Below are 25,180 nucleotides of genomic sequence, written 5' to 3' on the forward strand. Positions count from 1 at the left end.
TTCTAGCGCGTCTGGATCAGACTTCAAGTGACTCGCAAATCTCGCCCTCTGATGAGCCGGCGGAGAAGGCCACCACGGACATTCTAGAAGAGGAGGATCTAAATGGCCAAGATCGAGAGGAGGACCAAGAGGACTACTCGGTGTGCGATGGCCCACAATCGCTGCCGGCAATTCTCAGCGGAGCCCATAAGCTAAGCGACAAATTTGAGCAATCCGGTGTCTTTATAACCGACGACGAAATCACCGTGGACATAGCCAAGACCGAGGATCAGTCGGTGGCTAACACAATGGGAAATCCAACACCCAATCTCAGCAAGATTCCACGCTCTCCATTGGCGCAGCGTCGTCGCCGAAGCATCGATAATAGTACGTGTGGCGGTGCTGGCGGAAGTCTACAGGATTTGAGCAGCCGGTCTGGTCTACCGGCTCCAGCTTTTAGCCGCAAACAACCGGTTTATCGATCCGTTCGAACTCGCAACTCAACCGGAGCCACTACAACGCCGGTGGCACCTCCCCGATCCCGTCAAGCCACCCAATTGCCTATGGTGCGTGATGTCACGAATACGTGGAGCGGCCGAACCACGGGAGCACCAAAGCGAAGACCTCCCTGCACCGCCGATACCTTTGTGGCACCCACAAATGGAACAGGACCAGCTGGATCCTTCGAGCGCAATGGCAAAGGACGCTCATCGCAAATTCTCTACGACAGCAACGGACGCCGGGTGAGGAGCGGTGCACCGGGATGCACCAGTTCGCTAACCACGTCGCCCGTTAAGAATCACGCCTCCTCGCCACTTGCCCAACAACTCCTGGAGGCGGCCAGCAGTGCCAAGAACGATGCCCAAATTTTGGAGAAGATGAAGTCACTACTCTCACGCTATGCGGCTGGTAATCAAACAAAGGCAGGAGTTGGAGCAACGGCAACAGCAGCGAATAAGATCAACAGCAATGGGAAAAAGACACCGGTCTACGAGGACTTCACTACGGCCTGGGTGCACAGCAATGGCAATCTGGAGCGTTCGGAGAGCTGTTCTCCGCCAGCCAAGGCGCGTTCCAAGCGCAGTTCCGCCGCCAGTTCCTGCGAAAGTAACAATTCAAATGCTGGAGCTGGATCCGGAGCAGCTGCTGGATCGGCCAGCGTGGTATCGCCCAGGCGAGAGAGGGGCATGTCCAAGATTCCGGCGCCAGTGCGTCATCATACAGAGCTTTACTAGCAGCGCCGGCGGACGCCAAGCGTCCAGGTCCGTTTCCAAGCCAAGTCGAGGGTTTTCTGAAAAGCCTCCAAGTGCGCTGAGGAGCAGGCGGATCGAAGTGAAATCAAATGACGAGTGTATTTGTGGGTAGTGAATAGTTAAGATAGGATTAGAGCCAAGCTGGAATTGTCTGCTGCTGCTACGGCGTGTGTGTGTGCGTGGAGAGCGAAGAATAGTTGAAGAATCAGAAGACAGGATCCCGGAGAATCAGAAAATGGAATGGGAAAGACGAAGATCGGCCATTGAAAACGATTTAAACCAAAAATGAAAATGTGGAATCTTTAGATTAGCCATACAATTGCTGAAGAGCCCCGAAGAAGAAAGCTTCTGAATGCTGGAGAACCATAAAGGAAAGGAAACCATTACAAAAGACAAAGAATCGGAGGTGACCCCACTCCAAATTGTAATCCAGGGGAAAGCCATAGCTAATAGTATACCCAAAATCAGAATCAGAATCGTTAGATGTCGAGTAAAGTTAGAAAGAAAGCAAAACTGAAACTGCCTCAAGGACAGACAGGGCAGAATCCCTAGCAGCCAGATACGCCTAAGCATATCCTCCCCTTAATAAACAGTACTTCTACTTCTTCACAACTGTATTGAACCCCTGTAATCGTCGTTATATAAGCTCTCAACTCTCTTTCCCTATAACCAATCAATATACTACGTTAAATACGCAATTTCCAGTTTCCTACAACTTTATATGCATTTCGAAGTAAGGCAGTTATTATTTTGTTTTTTTTTTCTGCGACGTTTTAGAGTAACAGCATTTTCTTAACCAAAAGTAAGCATTTGATTTGTATTTAAAGCTAGCGTATAAACGTCGTTACGTACGTATTCTAGGATACCCCCCAATAAGCTTCGATCTGCGCTGATCTAGGGTAAATGAATCAACCATATATACAATCCAAATTTGAGACTCGAGTAAAAATTTTAAATCAATTTTTTGTCTAGGCCTAGAACAGGAATTTTAAATCTACACTGCAATATCGAATATATTTAAATGCATAAATAAAACACACACACACACACACATACGATCGCAAACACATAGAGGACGCATACCTAGTTTTCTAGAAATTTTTAAAGTAAAGCCAACAAAATTCTTCAGATTCGATTTGTAGCGATGCAGAGAATACGTTTATTTTTGTACGCTTGAACAGAGGAACCGGCGGAGATCGTGGGATCTGGAAAGATGAATAGCTTTTAGACAACTCGACTTTTACAGTATAGCTCTATATATATATGTATACTATATATATATATATATATACAAGGAAAGGAGAAGAGATCGGTTAGGGATATAGCAAGCATAGCTAGAAAATGAAGCGACCGCCCGCATATAAAAAAAAAATAAACAACTCCAAGAAGTGGGTGCTCCTTGGTCTGGGAACTCCAAAATCACGCTCTTCAAACCCACAAAAATGCACCACCAGCAAAAAAAAAACACACACACACACACCACTAAAATTATACAGTGCGTTTCGGGGGTGTAGTGAAATTATAGGATGTTTAGTTCGAATTTAAATACACGATAAATTAAATCAATTATAATGGAAGCGATGTACAGCGAGTACAGCTCTAAAACGCACTGTATTCACCACGAGCATTCAAAATATACAAAATATATACAAAAAACACAAAACAAGAAAAACGGTCACAAAAAAAAAAAACAAAAATAACTGAGAAACCATAGCTTTTAGAGAGAACGGAAGGAAATTGTTACATTGCAAACGAACGAACCGTGGCATCAGTTTCAGAAACCTTAAATAACTACAACTATTAAACATTTATTGTATGATTTCATTCTTTTTTTTTTTTTTGTTTCTTTAGATTTAGCAATGTTAACATATAGTTTAGTACATCGTACCTATGCATATAAATTACATACATCATATATAGATTGTAAATTGTGTTTGTCCAATTGCCCACATGTTGTATAGTTCTTATGTACTCGTAAAATCGGCCTTAATGTTCAGTCTGTCGATATCTTGTATCAGTTTCATTTTGTATTCTTTTCTTATCATTATAATTTGTATTTTGAATTTAAGTTGCGTTTTTCAGCTTTTTATTGTACACCAAATGATACCAATTTATGTATATGTAAACTCGAAGCGGCGAGAAAGATCGCAACCAAAATAATTAATCATTAATTGTTTAACAATTAAATTGTTCCAATACAAACAGACAGACATACACACACACCACAACACACACACACACACACACCTGACCCGTGGTGTAAACTTAATTATAGAAAATTAAGCAATTGCCCGATTTGCATGCCAAAAGGTTGATAAGAAATCGAGCAAAAAACAAGATGAAGTGCACCACGGGTTCTCGAGCGCTGGCCATGATGAGCATCGCATCACATATAATATATATATATTATATATGTGTACTTGGATATATATCGCAGAACATATAAAGTGTATTTTAAATACAGCTAAAGTGTAATTATCAATTCATTTCGAAAGCAAACTAACTATTACAAATGGAATAGATTAGACCGCAAGGGTGTACTCTAAGCGACGAGCAGCATAATTGATTTTAATCACAAGAATTTAATTAATTAAATAAAAGCCTATATACAAATATATATATAAAAAGCCAAAAAAAAAAAAAAAAAAAAAAAAAAAAAAAGAACAAACACCACTCGTTTTAACTTAATGCCCTAGCTGGGAGTTTATTTATCCACATATACAAATTGTGCTGGAATCGAAGCAGTGCCTTAGGTAGTTAGCTAATTCGCGAATGGGTGTGGTTATTATCATATCTAAAGATCGTCGAAAGAATCCAATCCGCCGCCCGTCTCCTTGCCAAGCTTCGCCTTATCCTGACTCTCGGTCCAAGCTTTGGCGATCATCTGCTTCGTCTTGGAGTCACCGTCGTTGTACATCTTCTTCATGATGTTAACAAGCGCCGATTCGGGATTGTCGCCATCTTTGGACAATTCGCTGTCCTTCTTTTGCTTCAAACGCTTCTGGATAGCGGTGAGCACATCCCAGTGCTTGTCCTCAACCTTCTGCAGATAGATGGCCACCATGTCGGTCTTGATCTTTCGGTAGCTCTTCTCCACATCGATACTGTGCAGCAGATTGTTTACGGTCAGCCCAAAGTCCTTGCCCTGAAGATCGCGCACATGGAGCTGCAACGAGTTAGGTGTGTAGGTGACTGTCACATTCTCCTCCGTGCAGCCCTGCACTCCGTTCAAGGTGATGAAGAGCTTCACGAACTTGGCGCTCTGGTCCCAGCCGTAGTCGGTCAGCTCGTGCAGATATCTGGGCGATCGAAATGGGGATTCATTAGTGGGGCTTGCATGGTTTAAGAAATCTCTGCCCATATATAGTGATGTAGAAAGATGTGGAACTACATTTGGGATATGGACTAATCCCGAAGAGATTTTGTGTTTCGGTCGATTGGGTGTTGGGTTTCTTGGACCTCATGGATTTGCTCACCTCTTGGCTTCGCTCGACCCGGTGGCCTGTCGCTCTGCCGCAATTTTGGCCTTCAACTCCAGATTGACAATCTCCCGTTCCGCCTCCGCTTTAGCGGTGGTCAGCACGTCTTTTACGCGGGCACCTTTCGCCTGCTGCAGGAAGGCCGCCAGCTCGGCCACATCGCTTTTCAGCTGTGTTATTCGATGGGTGTGGGGTTATTTCACTGATGGCTCGTTTTTCAACAACTCGGACTTACCTGTTCCAATGACATTTTGTTTTGTCTGAATAACAGTTGATTAATTTTGTAGGTTCGCAGAAATTTCGAGCAATTCAATGACGCCGGCGCCCGTGGTGAATGTACTAAAAAACGATTAACGCGTGGCGAGCACGGAGCACACTGCGAAAAATACTATTTCACGGTATTTTCAGTATATCAAGTGCCAGCTTTGGTGCACAAAATGTTACATTTAATTATTAAATGTATATATTACTACGACAAAGGGTTGTTTTGTTTTAGAGCTTACTAATGTCAAATTAGAAATACGTGATATTTGAATCCAAGAATGGGCAGATGACTAGTAAATCATGATCCATTATTAATTGATATGATTTTTGTTATAAACTTCTACTTCCGCCGGAAAAGCGATTTTCCCGCCAAACCAGGGTGACCAGTTGGAGGCAGCACACAAGCAATTTTGGTATTACATCCCCGGCGGACGGCGAGCACACTGATCCATAATCTCGAAAAAACCATCGATGGCATCGAACCGGCTGGAACTGAACCATCGATATTATCAGTAGCGCCATCGATGGTTTGATAGCACCTCAGCTCCCGCGGAACGCCGACCAGAACACACGATTCAGACAATACGACCAGTGACCAGAGTTGTTCATGTGCTCCATCCAGGGTATCCACATACAACCAACGGACGCTGCGCCACAGCCAGAGTTCCGGGATTAAAAGGGCGGCGCAGCAGGACTCCGGATTGGAAACAAAAACTATCCAAGTGAGTAGAGGAGTTGTCATCTCAGTTACTGCTGCCGCTCGTCCATACGGCAAATGTCAAAACTGTTCAACCGTTCGGAAACACTTTGCTTTACACTTTGGCCTGGCCGAGAACAGAAATTTTTTAATAAAAAAAATTCCGTGTCAAAATTTGCTCTTTTTAGGCACTTTTTTTTTCTGTAAAAACCGCCATAAAACCACCACAAGCACCATCAATACGCCGATGCCCAAGAAGATTGTGCTCCTGAGGAACAATGGCCGATCGAGTTATGTGCCAGGAGTTGGCCACACCAGGCAGTCACTATCGTCGCCCCAAAACGGGAGTGCCCAGCACCAATGTGGTGTACGCCAATGGTGGCGGATCCTGGCGTGCGGCGCCAAGGCAAACCCAAAGGCTGCCGCGCCAGACCGTTCAGCAATATGCCACCGGCACTCCGGCAACTGGAAGCGCGGGCAGGCATTCGGGCAGAGCATTCGCCACTGCGGGCGCCACCGAGGAGCAGACAGTGGAATTCAATGGAGCTGCAGTCATGGGTCTGCCCGCCACGCCGCGTACAACCAAACAGGCACGCAACAAAAGCGAAGGTAAGTTCAGTTGCTGATCCAACTTGTTAGTGCATACAGATGAATTTAATTGGTTGTATTTTGCTGCAGAAGCCATCAATGATCTCCTCACACGAATCCCGGACATTGGCAAGCTGTTCGATGTTCACAGCCGGATTGGCAACGGAACCTTTAGCACGGTGCTGCTGGGCACACTGCGCCGGGAATCGCATCTGCCGGACAGTCTGCGTCGCAAGTTCGCCATCAAGCATCACATACCAACCAGTCATCCGGATAGGATAATGAAGGAGTTGCAGTGCATGACCAAAATGGGGTAGGTTCCTCATTTCGTTTCCCCACTTGGTGTCCTGTGTCCTTTGCCCTCCCGTATCCTTATAGTATCGCCCGACTGGTTGTAAACCAAACAACCAACCACCCACCCCACCCACGCACGCCGCTTCGTCCCCTCGTCTGCGTCAAACGCCGTTAAACGACGTCAGCCGCCGGCAGCGGCTCCATCTACGTCATTGCAATTTATATTTCGCCGCACGAACGGCAAGCGAGATGGCATGATTGTTGTAGCGTTCGTTTATTGCACTTTCACACGCCATTCACGTGCCCATTTACAGTTACATTGAAGCCCACGGTGCACAGCGAGAAAAATTCGCCACCTTTCTCTGCATTCATTTACGCATTTCACATCACTTTTATATCCGAAATATGTTAGATCTGAATACATTTCGCATTTGTTTATGCAAAATCGCATCTGCCAGTGCACAGAGAGAAAAGAAAAGAGTTCGATATCGCTGTGATATGATAAGTTCCAAAGAAATTATAAATAAATAGGAAGTTCGAGTTCGAGTTCGAGACTCACCTCTGCTCAATACATTAAACCATTTTCGCATATCAAAATGCCATATTAGCTAATCTATACAATATATATCCAAAATTTCTTTCCGTGTGGCAGCTGTAACGTTTGTTTACAGCCCGCGCACATCACACATGCGTGGTTTTCAATTCAGACTGTTGTAGCATATCCTGCAATCCCAGCCGCCGGTTATCGATTGCCCAGAGCAATGGCCAGGTGATTAGATTAGCTACTCGTATTAGATGGGCAAATCGGTTCAATACCGCCTCGAACCGGAGGAGTTTTGGGTTGGCAGGTATCGTCGCCGGTCAGCTCATCGTCCGGCTGTATAATTTACCCCAAATTAGAAAATTAGAAAGAGGAGAGAGTGGGCGGTCAGTGGGTATTTTGTGTGTGTGTGTGTGTGTGTGTGTGTGTGGGCGACGTTGCGTGTTTGACATAAGCCGGCTGCCCGCCCCCTGATTACCCATCGCCCACCGCCCAACATCTTTGCCCCTCGTAGACCCACTGCCCGCTGCGATTTTGTGTCTATTCAAGCAATTTGCGCAAATTCCGCAGACCCAATTGCGTCACAGCCGATGATAATTATGACTGGGCCATGCCGAGTGCTCCCTCACGTATTCACATATGCCGCTTGCCATGTTCCGCACCCGAAGGCCCAGCGCCCAGTTCGCAAATCGCATCTGCCGTATCGCCCATCGCTCACCGTCGAGCTGCGCGACTAGCTAGAAAGTAGCTAATCAAATCAACTGTTTCTAAGTTACACCGAAATCAACATTCCACGCAGACATTTTAAGTAATGGAAATATATATGTAAATAACTTATACTATTATAAACAGTAGTAAAAACTGTCAAATTAGGTTGTACGTTGTATATTCCATATATGTCACAAATATTCAGCTAAAAATAGCTAGAAATCAGGTCCGCACTGGTTCTACGTGACGTCGAAGAATCACTCTCCCTTTCCATTCCTCTCTCCCTCTGTCTCTCTCTTTCTCTCACTGAAATGGAGTGGGCGGAAGTGTGCGTGGGCGTCTCTGTTGTTGTTGTGGTTTTCCCACACGGAACAACAAAGCAACATAAACAAGATGGTAAAGCTGACTTGCATAAATCCTGCTGTTCAGTTCAATTAATTTGATGTGTGACTAGCTTAATCACATTAACTACCCTTAAAGTTAATCAGGGTTGGTGGACACCTGTTGCTCAAATCACTGGTTGGGAATTACAGCCAAAAGCTGCGTATTCAAACTATAACTGCATAACTAATCTATTGTTTTCCCGCTCTAATTCGCTTCTCAGGGGAAAGGAGAACGTGGTGGGCATCCACTGTTGCATGCGTTATGACGCCTCCGCCGCTTTCGTGATGCCCTTCATGGCACATGACCGATTCCAGGACTTTTACACGCGCATGGATGTGCCCGAGATCCGGCAGTATATGCGCAATCTCCTGGTGGCACTGCGTCATGTCCACAAGTTCGATGTCATCCATCGCGACGTGAAGCCGAGCAACTTTCTCTACAATCGACGTCGGCGAGAGTTTCTCCTCGTCGATTTCGGTCTGGCCCAGCATGTGAATCCTCCGGCTGCGCGATCTTCCGGAAGTGCCGCCGCCATCGCCGCAGCCAACAACAAAAACAACAACAATAATAACAATAATAATAGCAAACGGCCACGAGAGCGCGAATCAAAGGGGGATGTGCAGCAAATTGCGCTGGATGCTGGTTTGGGTGGAGCAGTGAAGCGTATGCGTTTGCACGAGGAGTCCAACAAGATGCCCCTGAAACCGGTCAACGATATTGCGCCAAGCGATGCGCCGGAGCAGTCAGTAGATGGGTCCAATCACGTCCAGCCACAGCTAGTGCAGCAAGAGCAGCAACAACTGCAGCCGCAACAGCAGCAGCAACAACAGCAGCAGCAACAACAGTCGCAACAGCAGCAGCAGCCGCAGCAGCAGTCGCAACAGCAGCACCCACAACGACAGCCACAACTGGCGCAGATGGATCAAACAGCATCGACGCCATCTGGCAGCAAGTACAATACGAATCGAAATGTCTCGGCAGCAGCGGCTAATAATGCCAAGTGCGTTTGCTTTGCAAATCCCTCAGTTTGCCTCAACTGTCTGATGAAGAAGGAGGTGCACGCCTCCAGGGCAGGAACACCTGGCTATCGGCCGCCCGAGGTTCTGCTCAAGTACCCAGATCAGACCACTGCCGTGGACGTTTGGGCGGCGGGTGTGATATTCCTTTCGATCATGTCAACGGTGTATCCGTTTTTCAAAGCGCCCAACGATTTTATCGCGCTGGCCGAGATTGTAACAATATTTGGAGATCAGGCGATACGGAAGACGGCCTTGGCTCTCGACCGTATGATCACCCTGAGCCAGAGGTCCAGGCCACTGAATCTGCGAAAGTTGTGCCTGCGCTTTCGCTATCGTTCCGTTTTTAGTGATGCCAAGCTCCTCAAGAGCTACGAATCTGTGGACGGAAGCTGCGAAGTGTGCCGGAATTGTGATCAATACTTCTTCAACTGCCTATGCGAGGATAGCGATTACTTGACAGAGCCACTGGACGCATACGAATGTTTTCCACCCAGCGCCTATGACCTACTGGATCGCCTGCTCGAGATTAATCCCCATAAACGAATTACCGCCGAAGAGGCACTAAAGCATCCATTCTTTACGGCCGCCGAGGAGGCCGAGCAGACGGAGCAGGATCAGTTGGCCAATGGAACGCCGCGCAAGATGCGTCGACAAAGATATCAAAGTCACAGAACGGTGGCCGCCTCACAGGAGCAGGTCAAGCAGCAGGTTGCCCTTGATCTGCAGCAAGCGGCCATTAACAAGCTGTGAAACTAGTCCCCACCATGCAAACATACATACACCACTTGTACATACATACATATACTATACCCAGTTCGCTGATCATGATTGTACATATATATAGACCCACCTCAAGAGCATATCTCATTATTGCACCCAGAGCCAGAAGAAACTCGTCCAATGCCCCACTAGGCCACATTTACTTACCTCAAGCCGCAGGCAGATAAAACCAAATGAAACCACGCAACAAACACACACAACACTCACAAACAAACATACAAATGTATATTTAAAGAAATGTTTCAATCATGAACAAAATGGGCAAGGAATACCAAAAAAGCAAACGAGGAGAGATTGATTATGAAATATTGTGGCCGAAAGGCTACAAAATGTTGTATATTAAGGAACACGAAGGCGACCCAAGTGCATGGCCCTCATCGCCCAGTGGCAAAGAATTTTGCACTATCCCCATCATGTATAGTTCGAATAGTCTTGTAGCTAACCTACTTAGGTATAATTATTGTATATCTGAAAACCATGTGAACGAGGATATAAGAGCGACAAATACATATATTTATACCGTGAAGATTGAATGAAGGCCTTGATTTTCTTTGCTCCAAAAATGGAAATTTGTGCAAATTATTCTTTATTTGCTTAAACAAACAAATGCTTGGGGATTTTAGTACGCATATTGTTGTTACCGTACGTTAAATTATTCATTATATTTCAGTTGCAAATATAGGACTCATAAAATTAAAGTGTAAATTTAAATGACTCACCCTTTTCAAAATAAATCCATGCAATTAAAGTTGTACATTATTTAATTTCACATTTATTGAGCACAAATCACCTAAAAAAAAATATAAAAAAAAACACAAATACTCTCACATTTTGATGAGCCATTTCACAACAAAACACTCGCGATGGCAAAATGCACAAGATCACCGCTCTAAAACGTAGCATACTCTTAAGTGCACATGAGAATGCCAGTTGAACACGCACCAACACACCCACACACGCGCCAACGGAGAATGAGCCCAAAGGAGAATGAGGAAATTGCAGAAATTTACCAATTTCACCCGTTTAAACTAGAAATACCGTATCAAACGCATTGCGTCGACCTGCGCTCACTGGTTAATTACACTTTGTAGCACTTTTCGACAGCAAACGACGCTGATATTTATTTAATTTTAATTTTAAAGCGCGTCAGCCATCGCATTTTGTGTTTACCGCTGCTCACGGACGAAGAAAGTGACCGCTTGCGGAGAGAACTTGAACTTTTGAGCTGCAGGAGAGAAATCAAAAGAACGGTAAATAAAGCTTTGCCGCTTGGAAGCGTTGAACTGCTTGTTGTTTAGAAGCTTGTTGATCTTTCGCCACCCTTGCGCGCATTAAATGAAAATTAATTTTGAATCGATTTATATATGTTGGAAAAAAAATGTATTTAAAGAAAGCAATTGGAGGTAAACAGAGTTCTGTGGGAGGGGGGTGAAGAAAGTCCTGTCCCCGAGGGCCTTAAAAACTAAGCTAGATCAATAGATTGGTTCATCCTCCTCGCCTATGTCTCCATTTTCTCGACTTTCTTGCGCTTCGTTTTGGACGTCGATGGCGAATCGGTGGCATCTGTATCCTCGGGCACCACTTCCACTCGGATCCTCTTGCCAGCGACCACGTCCTCCTTCGATGGCTGCGTTTCCATCGCCCGCTTCTTGGGCTTCACGAAGCTGCCACGTCCCGCGGCGCGTTCCGCCTCCTCGATGCTGTACGGCTCGATCTCTAGGGCCTTGAGACGCCTCTTGTGCACCTTGGTGCGGAAATGTGCCTGCATGGCGGTGTCATCGATGAAGTACTTGGCACAGTGCACGCAGTAGAACTGCGCGAATCCCGGCTTGTCGAGATCCACATTCTGATTGATCAGTTCACCGCTCCGGGTCTGCAGATCGTCGTCGATCTGGTCGAGATCACGACGTCGATTCCGCACACGCCATCTCCTCTGCAGATGGGTATCGCCATAGTGCATCTTCTTGCGTTTCGATACCATTCCCATCTTGCTGACTTTTTTTTATATTTACAACTTTTACGGAAAATTTAATCGTTTGTTTTGGCACGTGTTTTGGTTGCCAATGGGGTTTTAGATTCTGCTGCTGCTGCTAGGTGTTTCCTAAAACCTGTAATGCATTTGAATGTTAATTTATATACTGTTACAGTAATTTGTTGCTTAACTTTACCTTTTTTTGGTTAAGAAACGAGGGTTTTAAAGGTAACAAGTTAATTTAATGCGCACATAGAATGTTGGCGACGGTCCCCGGCCGATTGGTTTCTTATCGATAACTGAAGAAATCGTGGTGTGTGCACACTGATACACAGCTGTTTTTATTTATTCGAAATAAAACTAAATTCAACCAAAACTAATTAAACTAAAATTCCATAAATTAGCTACTTGTTGCGACAATAAGTTGTATAAGTTACTCATTTTTAAGCTGCACTCCATCTACTTCGTCTTTTACAATACTATTTTTTGGCATTATTTAGTGCCTTTTCGTAGGCAGCGCACTGTTAAATAAAAAAACATATGCTTGCAATTAATTCATCAACAATCGTGCGAACAAGTTGTCTGCGGGCGGACCGTGCGCATTTTGTTTTAATATTATTTATTTCCTTGCCGCAGGAAGTAAAGTAAGCCCCTAACATTTGAATACATAAACATAGAGTTCGGTTTAACTTGCGTTGATAAAGTGCAATTGATAATACAAATAGTGGGTGTGTGGGCTGGACGCACACACACATGTGTGATTGGATAACAACACTGTGAAATAGATCGGGTTTTACACTTGCAAAAACGATTAAAGCAATTATTATTTTTCATAAGATGCTGCAGCCGGTCCACTCTTGCTATCTCGCTTGCTTCAAAAGCTCAGCGTTTGCAGTGAGTGTGTGTGCGTGTGTGATTTAGCGCAAAAAGCAACAACGAAGCACAAAATAAAATCAGAAACTGTGATTGTTGTTAAATGACTGGTGCAGGGGGTTGGGTGGGTGTCAACGGCAGCTGCATGCATTGTTTAAAATGTACGACTGTTGGCTTATTGGCATTTTTCGTTGACTCTCTGTTTTTAGCTAGACATTCCGTTGAGTTCGTCACTTAAACCGGTGTTACAGCATACATACATACATACATTGTAGATTGTTACAACTCGAGCCAATTGCCCGCCAATTGCAGTAAGTACAACAACAACAAAAAGAACGCGAAATGCGTGAAATAGTATAAACGAAACTAAAAACAAAGCTTAGGAGTCCTTATCGATAATCAGCGATTGCATACCGATTGTGATTATCAGTGCCAATCGCTTATCAGTCAATTATACCGTTACAAGCACAATTAACCCTCTATCTGTGTTCGTGCGTTGAGTGATATATGTATGTTCGAATTCAGATCAACAAACTCTCTCCTACTCTCTTTTCTTTACACATGTGATATAATAGCTCCCCCGGCCTGCAATAGAAAAAAAACACACGCACTCTCGCCGTTTCTCTCCCATTTGTTGCTGCAATACATGTCGGTCACGATTTGACATTTCGCAATTGGTGCGATTGTGAGTGTGTGTGTGTGTGCAGGAGCAGAGGATGGGGCTCTCTTGGCGGAGATCAGCTGATGAGATGAAGCAACGGTTAATGCCATTTGTCCATGCAAATAAACAGAAAGAAAAAAGTTTACGTTGCTAGATCGTTTAAATTTCACTTGATATTTGGAACTAAATTAAATTTTAATTCAATTCTTATTTTAATTCTTTAATATAATATGAATAATGAATCACACTTCATCACGTCGTGAAATTCCATTTTCAAACTTATATCAAAATATCTTAGCTATTTCGCTGAGTCTTAGCATTTAGCATAATAGAAATATTACTGGTAAACGCAGATTATTCATTATTACTTGCCCAAAATAGAACTAGAAAATATACAAATCTTAAACAATATTTAGTGATAATGGTTTATTTCATGATAAGAGTAACAAATGCTTTTCTCTCTGTGTAAAGGCAAAGCTACTAATGCAGGCGAATAAAAGCGAGAGTGATAGAGGTGAATAGGTCCAACCGGTTTGGTCCCAGTGCGTTAGTTTTCTGCTGTTTAATTATCAGAGGCGCTGAAAAGGGGGTTCCCATTGCCTCCCAAAGAAAAGCGCCCAAACGATTTCCTATCAGGGATTCCATAGAAACCAAACAAACCACAGAATGTTATTTATAAACCACGCAAATTTACCCTGAACTTTAACTTTTCTGTATTTTTGCACCAGAATAATAGTTTTTATAGTTTTTCCCCACCGCCACTGTGTTCAATGATTATTTCCAAATCGAACTACAATTGCTGCATCCCAGAGTAGCAATTATGTGGCGTATGTTCTCTGCTTATGGGTTATTTTGAAAGTCGTTGGTTGCCGTACCGATCTTTGTCTTGAAAAACAAATTACTACCGTAACCGAGCTAATTTTCCTTTCATTTCGGGCCAAAACCGAAAATAGTGGCAGCCAAGCCAACCAGTTAACCAGTTGTGCCAGTCCAGTTCAGTTGGATAACTATTGAGTTCATCGCTTGAAGGCTAAAGCAATCCGTTCCTCAACAGATCGCCGCATTAAGAGGTTTTAAATGTACACTTGTTTACCTATTTTTATAGAAATTTCGCTCCTCAGAACAAAAATGCCAGCGAAGCGGGTTTTTTTTTTTTTTTTTTTTTTTGTACCACGAGTGGATTTCTAAAGCTCGTTTGTTTGTTTTAATGAGATATGGGATGAGATTGATTACAGTGAAAAGGGGGAGGAATACGTGTTTTAACTCTTCAATGGAATTGGCGAATGTGATTGCTTGCAATATTAATGCGGACTGGATTATTGTTTCGACCATTTCAACTTGACGACAGTTGTCCACATTACGGATATCGAAGGAAGTAGGCCACAATTTCAAAGGAATGGATCATTAGTTGGGATCATTTTTTAGAGGTTTTTGCCTATGTATGCCTAAACTCATATCAGTCAGCCGCACATCCTGTCATAGCAGCGAGCTTCTTGGACTGCATGCCACAAGTGGTTCGATATTCGAGCATGTTTCACTGATTACTTTGCAATGTGGTGTCGTCGCAGCACCTTATCACTAAAACTGCGATATTAACTGAATGCGGTGAACCACAGACACAGAGGCAAACAAAAAAGTGAAATAAATGAAGTATCCAGCACTGTTTAATTATGGTTCGCAGTGTTCCCATTTGCAGAAGTGGAACAGCAGTTGGTTGAGTCGTTAGCGACCCATTATAATCCAGGTTAATCCAAGGTCAGATATGGTGGTAGTTTATGGCGGGGGTGTGGGGAATCGGGTGTCGGGTCTGCCTCACGCAGTTTCCTGTGAATGGAGCACGCAGAGTTATGTGTGGCATTTTCATTTCACATTCCCCAGTTACACAGTTTTACCCAGCTACACATTTCGCATTCGTCATTGGACATTCCCTTCGAAGATGTGAAAGGGAAAGGGCGGAGGTTGGATTGTTCAGAGATTGACTTTCTAATTGAGATATATCGGTTTTTGATGCGATTTGGGGCTTGGCAATTGACCCGCAAAAAAAACACAAACTTTAGACTTACAAAAATAAAAATAATATAAAAATGGTCAATATAATATATATGTTACAGTGTTTATATTAGATAGTAATAACAGCTTAGTTGCAAGATTGTTTTGATCTTTAAACCTTTCATGGGGAATTTATATAGAGAAAGCTCTATTATCTTGGCCGCCATTGTAGCCATTGCTATCATTTATGTACATTGTTTATTATTCACTTACGAGTGGCAAAGACTTAATGCGACTTTCACTCCGTTCTTCTTTGCAGTCATTAATCGCAGATCCACAATAAGAAGTCGGTTAACCAGCTGCTATGGACCACGCCCATCACAGTGCGCCCGGTGTTGGTAGGTGTTGTGTGATTTGGCCAAAACATTGAAGATGCCTGCTTAGCATCTAGCATCTTATCTATATCATTCGCAATCCACAGATCACTCGATGCATCACGATCATGTGGGCATGCACCACGATCACAGCGGTATACCTGCTGCGACAGCGTCTCCAATGGATGCAGCTTCCATGTTCGACCTGATCCCCGATACCAGCGATTTGCAGGCAAGTCACGCGGGTCACGCCGCTCACGGAGCGCACAATCATGGCGGTGGCTCTGGCACGGGAATGGAGCACATGATGCCCATGGCGGTAAGAGAACGTAGTATTTGAAGAATTTTCATTTCTAACCAAATAATGTTCCTCAATCGTAACAGTTCCATTTTGGCTACAACGAGACGATCCTGTTCTCCTGGTGGCACATCGAAACAGTGGCCGGTTTGATCGGCTCCATGATCGCCATCTTCCTGCTGGCCCTAATGTACGAGGGACTGAAGTACTACCGCGAGTATCTATTCTGGAAGACATACAATCTGCTGGAATATCGACCTGTGACGGGGCCACAAAGAAATCCGGAGGCACCGCGCATACCATCGCCGGCAGCGGCAGCTCCATCGCCCGTTCAGTGAGTTTCGGATTTTCTGCTACCCATTGTAGAATGGAATGGATCATATTGGATCTTTGGTATCCCCTTCGCATGCCTGTTGCCCTTACCCATACTGTAGCTTTGTATCTATTGTATTTACTTAACTTGTTGTATATATTAATCTTAATGCTTTCTTCTCTCTTCTCGTTTCGTTTTCGTTATGCTGTTACCCGTTAAATCGTTCAAATCGTTACCGCTACCGCTTCACATTCTGATCAATACCATCAATATCTCTATCTGCATCATCATCAATGCGCGTCGTCGCTCTTCATTTGTAAATTGAATCATCTCGACAAAAAAAAAAAAAAAAAACTAAACGAAACCCAATTCAAAACCAAATTCATATCGATACGGTCTGCCTCGTTAATATCGTATAATTGGCCATTGTTGTGATTCACGCGACCGTAATTGAAACTAAACATATATATATTGTAACTCAATTTGATTCTGTATCTGCATCTGCATCCGCGAATCGCATCCGCAATCGTGTGGTGTCCCTACTCCCGGCACGCTTCGATCGATCCTTTCTTAGATACGTGGGCGAAGTTGTGCACAAGCAACCGTAAGTATCGCTCCATTGACCACACCATATGTATATGTACACCACTTGACCACCTGCCCAATCAATATACATACATACGTACATATGTGTTATATAGATTACCGTCTCTGTGTAATTTTGATGCCTCACTACAATTTGAATTAGTTAAATCTATTTAGCTGTTGTTGGCTATCCGATATGTCCGATATACCCAATGCGCCAGTTAATGGGAAAAAGTTAATGGAAACAACTGCGCTCGGCGGCGACGATGAATCCGTGTCGGTTTACAAATTGGCCCGTCATTTGTACAGAATATCTGGCTGGACCACAAGATATAGTATTACACACCTGTAGCTCAAGTTGGCAATTAATCTAGAGAGAATCTAACCCTAATCAATAATGGTAGTTTAATCTAACAATGGAAATTCTTAGAGCAGCTCAGCGATATATAAATATATATATATATATATAGTCTTTAGCAATACTTAGTTCTGTTTTGATTTTTGTTTACGTTCAATTATGTATATTTTCTTGTCCTGCTAATTTTGTTCGATGTTTGCTTTAATTATAACTAAATGTAAAATTCTTTCGATATGAACAGACCTTCGATGCTGTCGATTAACCACCTGCTCCAGACACTGCTGCACGTGCTCCAGGTGACGCTGTCCTTCCTGCTCATGCTGATCTTCATGACATACAACGTGTGGCTCTGCCTGATGGTTGTCCTGGGCGCCGCCGTTGGTTACTTCCTCTTCTGCTGGAAGAAATCGGTTATCGTGGACGTAACCGAGCACTGTCACTAACAGAGAACGACTCCCGGTAGCCTAAGTCGCTGTTGTCTTACCGAGATGGAAACGGAGACGGAGGCGTTGGAGGAGCAAATGTCCATCTGAATGAAAGGCAGAGGCATTGGTGCTAAGCTGGGAATCCCAGGAAGCTCTCATCCCCACAGGAAACGAACACACGCATATATACACACGATCGCACTTCAACAAACCTTGCAGCAATTGCAGCTGTTCTCTAGGTATTAGCCTATAAACTAAACTAAATCGATGCAACCGCGCTGCATCGTTTACAATCTTTAAAATATTGACATCAAGATCAAGATAGTCTATGCTATTAGTAAAGAAAAAAGTGTAATTATATAAAAGAGAACAAATTGAGCGACTGGCTAGCGAATTGTATAAAGTTAAGCAATGCAAATATTATTTTTTCCGTTGCTACTCAATTTATATATGTATGTGCGCAGGATTCCCCCAAAAAGCAAATATTTTTTTTTGATCATTACTACTGATATACACCATTTTGTAAACCAATTATACGATTATGATTATTATTATTTTGTAATAAACTTCATTGTTTTTATATAAATATATATATATATAAGATATATATTTCACTTTTGGTTTGTTAGTCCCACAAAAAGACAACACTGTTAAATTTGGCTTCCTTGTGAAATGTTGACTTGGCCGCGAATGTTTTAAGGCTTGATTGAGTGTATGCTTCAACAGTGCGTTTCATGAGTGTAATTGGTGTATGCAAAGGTTAGCATCGATTTATGCTCTGCATTTACGTGTTGTTCAGGTTCAACTGATATTACCTTAGGCTCGAAAACAGTTACTGTATTATTCAATTAATTTTAACTGCTAATTGTAAATTGTTGTCTGTTTGTTTTTTTTTGCAAGTTGACTCCGTAAAAACAGTCGTACGATTTTTGCTCAATCCGAAAATGGCTGTTGTGAAATTGCTTTCCTAAACGAATGGCCGGCCATCCCAAGTGCATATATATTTACATACTATGTACTGCCTTAATGTCCCGAAACGCACTGTAAGCAGCATATGTTCACCTGATCCATTGAAGTGCGTAAATAGATGTTGTAGATATTAAACTTAATGCAAATACATACAGTAAAGCGACAAGAAATTTATAAATACTATTAATATTAAATATATATTAAATCTACATATACATACATTAATGAATAAACAAACACAATATTGTTACAACTGAAACGAAAACGTCTTTGAAATGGAAAGTTATGGAAAACGAAGAGTTTTTTCTTTTTATTTTAGCACGCAAAGATTAACAACAGAAAATTTTGTTTTTCATTTTTCGAATCGTTTTTGATCGATTACCTATTTTATTTTCATTGTCACGATCGTCCATGCTGAAAATCTGAAAAGTCTAGTAACAAACGCGCATGATTTTACATTACCGCTGGCTGGTGCGCTTCGTCACTACATTTATCATGATTGCAAAGAAAACAACGGATTGCTGGTTTTTTTTTTTCGGGATTTAGTTTGATCTTTATTAGAAAATTATTGCGAGTCTCTCAATAGAATGTGTTTATCCTTACTCATATCGTAATTCGTAATTAAAAACATCTTTACATGACTAAAGACGATCGATCAAGTTTTATTGATTGGGTTACACTATTATACTTAAATCTGCCTTCGTAAATGTTCCTTAACTCTGTTTGCCCGATGCTAACTCAATTCAATTGATTAATTTGCTACGTAATTGTGGGTAAACAATAAAAATGTGGAGTGTTGGGTTAGTGGATGGGATCTGGGATGCTGGCAGGGAAGAGGTGTGTTCCTCGCAGGAAAAGGGATAGAAAAAAGGAGCTTATCCTGCGCGGACACAAAACAAAAGCGACCATACATTCATATACATATATATATATAATGTATATATGTGTACGGTTCAAATTGCTCCATAGTATTTTTCGTTAACTGACAACCCGGCGTTTTCAATGCAATATTAATTTTGATCCAAGGATGGGTGGAAGTAATGGGTATAGTTATAGATATATGTATATAATATAGTTATAAGTAGTTGAGAGAAATGGAAATTCACCTCGTTTTGTATTATGCCTAATACAGTTATACACGAGTGTCTCTCTCTCTCTCTCTCTCACTGTCTCTTTCAGCGTTCTCTAGCACTCTGTCTCTCTCTCTCTCTCTGTCTTTCTCTGATCACTGAAAAGTGATCGTTCGTTGATTTCCTGATTGCGTTTTATGGATCGAGGAGTGCGGTTCACGGATCTCGGATCTCGGATATCGCCTTCTCTGTCGTGAAGAAACATTTATGTGTGGAGGTGTGGCATAGAAGTTACCTGGTTGGTTCTTCTTCTTTATCTATAGACATATGCATATCTTCCATATATATCTTCCTCTTTCTCTATACATATATATACACATATATATATGTATATATATATATATATATATATATCCCTCGCATTTATTTCAACACTTTCGGGCTCCTTTCCTCGGTTGGCGGCTTCTGGAATACGTTTGCAGAGAGGAAAGTGTAAGTTAAGTGAGCCAGACAAAAGTTCGGGGCAGTTAAAGGTGGATAGCGCATCTTAGACTAATTTCGAGCTGAACGTGTATATAGATTGATTACGTATACGTATTCAGAGTTCATCTGAGTGTGGGGTTTATATATATCTTAGATTGTGTGGCACGAACAGTACAAAACATACAGCTACGGGATATTCGATTGGTTTTGGACGGAGATTTAGCCAACGGCTTATCTCGTCACATCACAAAAATTCGATTTAATCGAGATCGATATCAAATATCAGTATCATAATTTTTATGGGGTCGGGTTCAGTCGCAATTTACCTGTTGGTGAAGAGGAGGGGGGAACATGAACATACATACATGTGTATGGGTTTGGGGACTCGAACTCTCTCTCTCTCGCCCTCTCTGTCTTTGCACTGTTTGCTGTCTCCCTCTGATCACTGCCTATGCTTGTGCTTCTTCATTTTGCATTGTATATTGTATTTGATTGATTAGAATTTAATTCGATTTAGCAATTCAATTACCTCGTGATTTTTCGTGGGTGTCTTGGAATCTTGACTTGAAGAGTTCGCTGGGGTTAGTTTTGTTTTTGTTTTTTTTTTTCAAGCTTAAAAAATAGAGTATAGTGCAGGGGAAGGATGGGAGGGGGCGGAAAACCACAACAATGAGTTAGGGATTACAAAAAAAAATAAATAAATAACTGCAATATGTAGAGTTTTCACGACAAGCCGATGATCCTTTTCCAAGTTTAGCTTTCCAAGGCTCAAAGACTAAGTTTCTTATACATTCATTATCATTATCATATCATAAATAGAGCAAGCGAAAGTACTTAGATATTTGTAAAATTCAGAAGAATCCTTGAATCCTTGGAATGGGCTAATCGCTTGGTTAAGTTATCATCGATTTATCAAATGTACCTGGGAATCTGTCTCACATCAGAAGCTCCTCTCTCTCTCTCTCTCTCTCTCTCGCTCTTTCTCTCACACTCAGTCCGTCTCTTTCTGACGTTCTTCGGCTCACAAGGCACTAAGACTACATACCTCCACGGGAATACTCGAAACCCATCCCAGTGAACCCAGTGGCCAAGTCAAAATCACATGCAGTACGATTGTCACTCAAAGTCATTATATAGATACACTACCATATAATATGTACATACATTTATCGTTTGTGGTTTGTATTTTATGGTTCATAATGTGTCTGTGTTCTTATGTCTTGCGAATGGGTTGATTAGTTGGATGTGCGGAGGGGAATGCGGGTATGGCAGGGAATGCGAATCTGTATCTGTTGGGTTAGTTAAGCGCATAGAGATAAGAGTAAGGCTTGGTAAATACCTGTTTCAGTCAATGTCCCACTCACAATTGCAAGGGAAACGTCCAGTGAACGCTCCGTATCGCCCTAATCCCCAGCCTATCTTTTGGTCATTATGCTTATATATATATATATAAATATATAGAAGTCAAACTCACGCAGCACTTGGCGAAATCTTGTTTTTATATTTCATAGTTAACTAATTTTAAGACTAAACCATAAACTTCACTATTCATTCTGCAACTCCCTCAATATTTGTTTAACCAAATAACCATTGAGTATATTAATTGGGCAAAAAGAAAACTGTCGAAGGTACAAACTTTAAAAATAATCCTGCACAAAATTGAATACTACAACGTTAGGTTAAAAGTGCCTGTGGTGCTTGACTAAAAAAACTAAAAGAGTTAAACATATTTTTTGATCGAAAGGACGTAGGTCCGTCTGTCCGTTTCGAAGAACTGGTGGACCTTGGTGAAATCCTCGCCCGGATCTCAACCCAACTGGGTACACACACACATATTGAGGGGACACGCGCGCGCGTGTGTGTGTGTGTGTGTGTGTGTACACAGATATATAGATCGTATATACGAGAGTAGAGTAATGATACGAAAACGAGTATGTCTACAGAATGTGAAGGGGCACAATGGCGCCCGAGTGTTATATATTCTTTTTTTTTACGGGCTTATTAAGTGTTGGACTCACCTCAGCGCAATTGATACTGCCAGCTCAGATACTGTTTTATCTAACTGTTTTCTGATACATATTATTATTATAATTTTTTTTTTTTTTTGGAAATTGTGTTAATGATTTTTTTTTTTCTATTGGGATACCTCGATGCTGCCGCCCGTGGCCACGGCAGCTGGTGCTTACGGATTGCGAATTGCTGATTTGCGAACCACATAAGACGAAGACTGAAGATCGCAGATGGTCGAGAGATTGGGTTCGTTTTGAACTTGATCATATTTAGTTGTTGTACACTTGCGGTATGGGGCTTTGGAAACTGGAAGTGCTCCGGACTTTCGGATTATTTACTTGTGTTCTTGGTTTGCTATTCACTTGGTTTCTATTGTGTTTATCTTTTCTTTTTCTTTTTCTTTTTTTTTTTTGGTCTCTAGTAGCGACTGCGACTCCGGCTGCGGCAATGTCGCTCGCGGCTGTCATGGCGGTAGTGATTATGGTTGTGATTATGATGGCTCCGGTTGCTCCGACTGCTTCCACCACCTCCTCCGCCGCCAACTCCTACACCGCCGCCACCACCGCCACTGCGCGAATACGAGTGATGGGAGCTGTGGTGCGATTTATGGTGATCTGGAATGGAAATACAGTAGTTCAGTAAACGTTCGAGTGCCGTGTGCAAGTGCAAAACGAATTTGGGGGGGTGAGAACTTACGGTGACGTCGATCCGAGGGCTGGCGATTCTGAACATAGTCGCGACTTCGCTCGCGGTACTCACTGCGTGGCTCGCTAAAGGATTAAACGAATGGAAGATGCTCACATTAGATATAAGATCATCATAGTTCGTTAACTAAAACATTGTCTATAGGATACCATGACATCGCATAGTTTTCTCGTTTCGTGCAGTAACCAAGTAATGAAATAAACTCGAAAGTAATTGAACAGCATTACTCATCGTCACATTGAGGGCATTCTGCCAATTATTTTTTTTTTGAGAACGAACTTATTTTTGTTTTGTGATCTTTTGCCAGGTGCGCATATAGGATAGGATACAGGGTTCGTCGAGACCTTACCGTCTGCTATCGTAGGAGTGGAAGCGCTGCACTCGACCCTCACGTCGACGTCGTTCCTCCTGCTCGCGCTCCTTCTGTCGCGCCTCGTTGATCTCGGCGACGGCGTTGCGCAGTTTGGAGTAGCCCAGATGCTGTTTACCCATCAAATGGTCCTCGATCCGCTGCTGTGCATCGCCGACTATCAGGAAAGCGCCACAGATTTCGCACACCTTCATTTGTTTCTCGGGCATGGCATCATGCGACCAGCCAGCCGCCTTGCTATCCGTCTTCTCTGACGTTTTGTCCTCGCTGGCTGCACCAGCTGCTTCACCGGCATCGTCAGTCGTTGTGACAGCTGCTTGTGCGGAACTTGGAGCTGCATCCGGCGCTTCATCTAGCGTGGTGGCGGCTGGAAGAGGAGTAGTTGGACTTTCTTCGCTGGGATTTGTGACCGGACTGCTGCGCGGGTGATGCTGCAGCTCGTCCTCCGCTGACTTGGTCAGGCTGATGCTGCTGATGGCCTTGTGATGGGCCTCGTATTGCTGTACCAACTGTTCCTTCTCCTCCTTGAGCTCCTCGCACACGGTCATTAGATCTTGGGCCTGGTCCACGTCACCCCGAATGCCGGCTTCCTCTGCCTCAGAGAGCAGCTTATTGATCCGGGCCGTCAGATTCGCAAGCTGCTCCTGGTGCCTGCTCAGTGGCGCCGGTACATTGGGCTGATCCCTTTGCATTAGCAGCAAACGCTGTTTTCCCTTCTGGATCTTTCGATCCACATCGTGCAGCATAACATTGCAAAAGCGCAGGAATTCATCCTCGTACTGACGCTTCCGCTGCGAGGGTCGAGCATCCTCGTAGAGATGTCGGGCTTCCTCGTCGTGGATGCGGGCACAGGGGCCCAGATCTGCGCGCGTATTTATGAATAGATCGTGCGGACAGAACTTAACGTTGTAGAACTGACAGAACTGCGGACAAAAAAAAAAACCCCCATTATTTTGGAGGTGGCTCTTTGGCGCGCCACATCCTGAGCGTACTCACCTCCGGATCCTCCCAATTGACCTTGGCGCCCGCCTCCGAGGGATGCAGGTTGCGATTCCTGCCCATCAGCTCGTCGAGCATCTGCCTGGCGGCGTCCACCATTTTCCGGGGCTCCTTCGCAATTTGTGGGGACAAAACTCCGAAGGGGGCGGTGGTCCCAGTGAATCAAATGAATCCAATGGTACCACACCGACTTCTATGGCCACAACGGTGCCGGCGAACAGGTGAACACACGTGCAACGCTGTGCTCCTGCTGTTTAGCCAAAAAATTAGCCAAAATAGAATCAATAAAATTATTTCACGAAATTCGCGTGGTATCGATTATTTCGGAATAAGCCTATCGGTGCACAGCGTTCCGCGACATGAGTGGGCGAACTATCGGTCTTAAAAACGTACTAAATTCTATAAGTTCATAAAATAAACAACTTAAGTTGAATGTTTTAATACTTTACTCGTATAAAATTATTCTTATAATTCATGTCATTCATCTCTTGGATTATTAAGTTATCCGATTAAGTTATTAAAACAACGTATCTCAATCAACTTTTGGACTATTTGATCTATTCAAAAAATTCGAAAACTACTTGTTGATTAGCAAGGGCAAGAAATTTAAGTAAGCTTTCAGCAATTAAAAAAATATATATTTTTATATATATTTGAACTAATAAATTAATGTGACCGTAAGACATGTTTACCTTTGCTCTTGAATAGCTGGCATCCCTGCGCACGAGCGTTGCCACCCC

General features: G+C 43.1%; 6 protein-coding genes across 12 annotated transcripts in view; 3 read left to right on the forward strand and 3 right to left on the reverse strand.

Annotated features, from left to right (window-relative positions):
• The window catches only part of pigs (pickled eggs), a 52,954-nt gene extending 49,138 nt beyond the window's left edge, over positions 1 to 3,816 (forward strand). For 2 of the 3 annotated variants that reach the window (NM_001298020.1, NM_001258621.2), the window contains exon 10: positions 7 to 3,816. In NM_001298020.1, coding sequence (NP_001284949.1) covers positions 7 to 1,214 — 1,208 coding nt within the window. In that variant the 3' untranslated portion in view covers positions 1,215 to 3,816. The remainder of the gene's footprint in view (positions 1 to 6) is intronic. The other variant, NM_132103.3, reaches the window with a different exon arrangement.
• Positions 3,817 to 3,913: 97 nt separating this feature from the next.
• On the reverse strand, positions 3,914 to 5,049 carry CG3226 (uncharacterized protein). The gene is made up of 3 exons (NM_132104.4): positions 4,947 to 5,049; positions 4,709 to 4,881; positions 3,914 to 4,531 (listed from the first exon to the last, which is right to left on the reverse strand). The coding sequence occupies exons 1-3, from the start codon at positions 4,959 to 4,961 to the stop codon at positions 4,027 to 4,029; spliced, it is 693 nt and encodes a 230-aa protein (NP_572332.1). The 5' UTR covers positions 4,962 to 5,049; the 3' UTR covers positions 3,914 to 4,026.
• Positions 5,050 to 5,341: 292 nt separating this feature from the next.
• Positions 5,342 to 10,510, forward strand: Cdc7 (Cdc7 kinase). 2 transcript variants are annotated; one of them, NM_167080.2, is made up of 4 exons: positions 5,342 to 5,697; positions 5,861 to 6,281; positions 6,351 to 6,573; positions 8,408 to 10,510. In NM_167080.2, the coding sequence occupies exons 2-4, from the start codon at positions 5,951 to 5,953 to the stop codon at positions 9,954 to 9,956; spliced, it is 2,103 nt and encodes a 700-aa protein (NP_727103.1). In that variant the 5' UTR covers positions 5,342 to 5,697; positions 5,861 to 5,950; the 3' UTR covers positions 9,957 to 10,510. The 2 variants fall into 2 exon arrangements, with proteins under 2 accessions (NP_727103.1, NP_001284950.1); NM_001298021.1 differs by having other exon boundaries at positions 5,480 to 5,697; positions 6,354 to 6,573.
• Positions 10,511 to 11,352: 842 nt separating this feature from the next.
• Positions 11,353 to 12,263, reverse strand: CG3224 (uncharacterized protein). The gene is made up of 2 exons (NM_132107.4): positions 12,155 to 12,263; positions 11,353 to 12,094 (listed from the first exon to the last, which is right to left on the reverse strand). Exon 2 carries the CDS (start codon positions 11,971 to 11,973, stop codon positions 11,485 to 11,487), a length of 489 nt encoding a protein of 162 aa, NP_572335.1. The 5' UTR covers positions 11,974 to 12,094; positions 12,155 to 12,263; the 3' UTR covers positions 11,353 to 11,484.
• A 184-nt stretch (positions 12,264 to 12,447) lies between these two features.
• Positions 12,448 to 19,059, forward strand: Ctr1A (Copper transporter 1A). Of its 4 annotated transcripts, NM_001258623.2 has the most exons (7): positions 12,448 to 12,602; positions 14,465 to 14,562; positions 15,801 to 15,879; positions 15,963 to 16,174; positions 16,240 to 16,487; positions 17,041 to 17,070; positions 17,651 to 18,429. In NM_001258623.2, exons 3-7 carry the CDS (start codon positions 15,846 to 15,848, stop codon positions 17,850 to 17,852), a joined length of 726 nt encoding a protein of 241 aa, NP_001245552.1. In that variant the 5' UTR covers positions 12,448 to 12,602; positions 14,465 to 14,562; positions 15,801 to 15,845; the 3' UTR covers positions 17,853 to 18,429. The 4 variants fall into 4 exon arrangements, with proteins under 4 accessions (NP_001245552.1, NP_001245551.1, NP_001245553.1 ...); NM_001258622.2 differs by lacking the exons at positions 14,465 to 14,562; positions 17,041 to 17,070 and adding an exon at positions 13,041 to 13,142; NM_001258624.1 differs by lacking the exon at positions 14,465 to 14,562.
• A 280-nt stretch (positions 19,060 to 19,339) lies between these two features.
• On the reverse strand, positions 19,340 to 24,774 carry CG3198 (uncharacterized protein). The gene is made up of 4 exons (NM_132109.2): positions 24,438 to 24,774; positions 23,421 to 24,364; positions 23,063 to 23,136; positions 19,340 to 22,980 (listed from the first exon to the last, which is right to left on the reverse strand). The coding sequence occupies exons 1-4, from the start codon at positions 24,537 to 24,539 to the stop codon at positions 22,784 to 22,786; spliced, it is 1,317 nt and encodes a 438-aa protein (NP_572337.1). The 5' UTR covers positions 24,540 to 24,774; the 3' UTR covers positions 19,340 to 22,783.
• Between the last annotated feature and the right edge of the window lie 406 nt (positions 24,775 to 25,180).

Source organism: Drosophila melanogaster, chromosome X (assembly GCF_000001215.4).
Source record: "Drosophila melanogaster chromosome X".
NCBI classification, from domain to species: domain Eukaryota; kingdom Metazoa; phylum Arthropoda; class Insecta; order Diptera; family Drosophilidae; genus Drosophila; species Drosophila melanogaster.

What these genes read in the sequence shown, in the direction of transcription:
- CG3224 (NM_132107.4), bottom strand. Translation starts at nt 11,973, where the DNA reads ATGGGAATGGTATCGAAACGCAAGAAGATGCACTATGGCGATACCCAT.
- CG3226 (NM_132104.4), bottom strand. An exon ending in GGGTCGAGCGAAGCCAAGAG is followed by an intron (nt 4,532 to 4,708) that starts GTGAGCAAATCC and finishes TCGATCGCCCAG; the next exon opens with ATATCTGCACGAGCTGACCG.
- Ctr1A (NM_001258623.2), top strand. Translation starts at nt 15,846, where the DNA reads ATGGACCACGCCCATCACAGTGCGCCCGGTGTTG. An exon ending in AGCACATGATGCCCATGGCG is followed by an intron (nt 16,175 to 16,239) that starts GTAAGAGAACGT and finishes CAATCGTAACAG; the next exon opens with TTCCATTTTGGCTACAACGA. An exon ending in GCAGCTCCATCGCCCGTTCA is followed by an intron (nt 16,488 to 17,040) that starts GTGAGTTTCGGA and finishes ATCCTTTCTTAG; the next exon opens with ATACGTGGGCGAAGTTGTGC.
- CG3198 (NM_132109.2), bottom strand. Translation starts at nt 24,539, where the DNA reads ATGGTGGACGCCGCCAGGCAGATGCTCGACGAGCTGATGGGCAGGAAT. An exon ending in CACTCCTACGATAGCAGACG is followed by an intron (nt 23,137 to 23,420) that starts GTAAGGTCTCGA and finishes TTAATCCTTTAG; the next exon opens with CGAGCCACGCAGTGAGTACC. An exon ending in GCCCTCGGATCGACGTCACC is followed by an intron (nt 22,981 to 23,062) that starts GTAAGTTCTCAC and finishes TTTCCATTCCAG; the next exon opens with ATCACCATAAATCGCACCAC.
- Cdc7 (NM_167080.2), top strand. Translation starts at nt 5,951, where the DNA reads ATGGCCGATCGAGTTATGTGCCAGGAGTTGGCCACACCAGGCAGTCAC. An exon ending in GGCACGCAACAAAAGCGAAG is followed by an intron (nt 6,282 to 6,350) that starts GTAAGTTCAGTT and finishes ATTTTGCTGCAG; the next exon opens with AAGCCATCAATGATCTCCTC. An exon ending in CAGTGCATGACCAAAATGGG is followed by an intron (nt 6,574 to 8,407) that starts GTAGGTTCCTCA and finishes TTCGCTTCTCAG; the next exon opens with GGGAAAGGAGAACGTGGTGG.